The sequence below is a fragment of the Diuraphis noxia genome, unplaced genomic scaffold (assembly GCF_037042655.1).
Source record: "Diuraphis noxia isolate RWA-SAM2 unplaced genomic scaffold, SU_Dnox_SAM2 contig0005, whole genome shotgun sequence".
NCBI classification, from domain to species: domain Eukaryota; kingdom Metazoa; phylum Arthropoda; class Insecta; order Hemiptera; family Aphididae; genus Diuraphis; species Diuraphis noxia.
The window spans coordinates 22,575,892-22,577,899 of NW_028301715.1; the positions used below are offsets into that span (position 1 = coordinate 22,575,892).

At 25.4% G+C, this 2,008-nt stretch overlaps 1 protein-coding gene across 2 annotated transcripts; it reads right to left on the reverse strand.

Annotated features, from left to right (window-relative positions):
- Positions 1 to 296: 296 nt before the first annotated feature.
- On the reverse strand, positions 297 to 1,550 carry LOC149055082 (uncharacterized). 2 transcript variants are annotated; one of them, XM_089229180.1, is made up of 3 exons: positions 901 to 1,550; positions 573 to 798; positions 297 to 506 (listed from the first exon to the last, which is right to left on the reverse strand). In XM_089229180.1, the coding sequence occupies exons 1-3, from the start codon at positions 927 to 929 to the stop codon at positions 408 to 410; spliced, it is 354 nt and encodes a 117-aa protein (XP_089085306.1). In that variant the 5' UTR covers positions 930 to 1,550; the 3' UTR covers positions 297 to 407. The 2 variants fall into 2 exon arrangements, with proteins under 2 accessions (XP_089085306.1, XP_089085305.1); XM_089229179.1 differs by having other exon boundaries at positions 573 to 830.
- Between the last annotated feature and the right edge of the window lie 458 nt (positions 1,551 to 2,008).

Consider the following 2,008-nt stretch of genomic DNA (forward strand, 5'->3'; position numbering starts at 1 on the left):
TAAAAATGGTATTAGGTTTAATTATTATAACGAATAATCAAATAAACATGTAAGATAGAATTATAGTAATTAACTTTATTGTATAAAAATATTAACATAAGTAGGTAATACAACACGTCATATAAGTTAGAACAAATTAAAATTATTCATTATATATAGGTAAAGATAAACTAATTACATACTTATTGGTAGGTAACATAATATATTATATAATAATTTTCAGATTAAAATTATTAATAGTTACAATATTTACAGAAAAAAAAAAAAAATAACTAAGTAACTAACTCTGTGAATTATTATTTATTCAAATTATATTGCATATTTTAATGTAGGTACCATATATTTTTCCATTGTAAAAAATGTCAGATAGAATAAATGATACAAATTTATTTTATTTTATACAAGTATTAACATAAAAAATACAACACATGTAATAAAATAATATTTTTCATTAGAGATAAAACAAAACGGCCATCATTGGATGTATGCAAAAGTTCTAAAATTGTCTAGAAAACAAAATTATTTTATAAAACATTAAACAATATTCACACAAGTTATTTTTATTAATATACCTTAATAGTCCATTCTAATGGTTTATATTTTCCATATTTTTTATGTGTTGATGTTGTTGATATTGAAGATGAAGAAATGGATAATGAGTATGGACTTTGACGGTTAAGGGTTAAGTAATATTTACTTGGATCACTAATATCAGTAATATCCTGAAGATTTTCGAAATGAGGCACTTCAATTATGTTAGGTGTTGGAACTAAAAAGTTGCTTTCCATACTCTCTGTACTTTGAAAATAATCTTGATTAATAAAGCAGTCCTAAAATTATTCTAATATTTTATGTTTTGCCATGCAACATATTTTTTAAATAAAACAAATAGGTACTTACTTTGGTGATTTCTGATGCGCTAATTCCATTGAAATTATTATCTGAATTCATCTTAATAATTAATATATAAAATGTTCGAACTATCAATTATAACAGATAGGTACTAAACTCAAATTTTATATTATGTAACAATAACTACAAATATTACAATATAATACAAAATACATACAATTATACAATACTAATAACAAATTGAATTATAATATTGTGTAAGACAAACACGTGTATCGACTCATGGACACTGAACAGTCGCATTAGAAATGAGAGGTTAGTGTTAGTAAGAAGTTCAATACCAAACAATGTTTACATAAAGCGCGTCGGCGGCCGTGTTAACACGCGATGTTGAGTATTTTAAGATATCTTGGGGTTATTACATCGTTCCGTGTAATTGAACTGAAATAGGTTCGGATGTTAAAACAACTCCAGTGTAGAGTTAATTTGAAAACAATAAATAATTTTATACAACTCAACAACCTGATTTAGATTAACGTTAATTTAATATCAAACTGAATCCGACTTAGTTTAAATCAATATTCAATGCTTTTGTACCAAATACTCTTGATTGTTATGGCACTGGTATTTAAAAATACCACCGATTAAGAGTTAATTTAACTGCATATGTCACTTTATTCAACATTTCCTTATTGACTCTCCGAATTGGTGTTAAATTACCGCGGATATTTCTATGCGTGTGCTTCTACTCGAGAAAATACAATTTCGTTTTTTTTTTTTTTAGAGAGAAACGTGAACGAAGCGACCGATTATCAAATCTAATATGTACACATAAAACGCGTACACGTCAAAATCCATCAATATTAACAGTTCTTAAATCTTTTTGCAGATTATATTATATAGGTATTATATATTATATCAATTATATATTATTATAGAGAATGTGCGAATGTGTGACGACTATGTTCAAATACGTTATTAATTTTATAATATTAAGTCTGATAGAAACCACCGTGAAATCCTTAGTCTGTGTTTCATATTTTAATTCTGAAACTGACATCTAAATGACTTTGGTTATTGAAAAAATACGATGGAATTTTCCACATAACTTCACTTCTATATTTTATTATAATCGTTGAAAATCTCATAAACTTTT

Coding starts and splice junctions, on each gene's coding strand:
- LOC149055082 (XM_089229179.1), bottom strand. CDS start 951: ATGAATTCAGATAATAATTTCAATGGAATTAGCGCATCAGAAATCACC. Junction 831..900: donor GCGCATCAGAAATCACCAAA/GTAAGTACCTAT, acceptor GAATAATTTTAG/GACTGCTTTATTAATCAAGA. Junction 507..572: donor CATTAGAATGGACTATTAAG/GTATATTAATAA, acceptor TTTGTTTTCTAG/ACAATTTTAGAACTTTTGCA.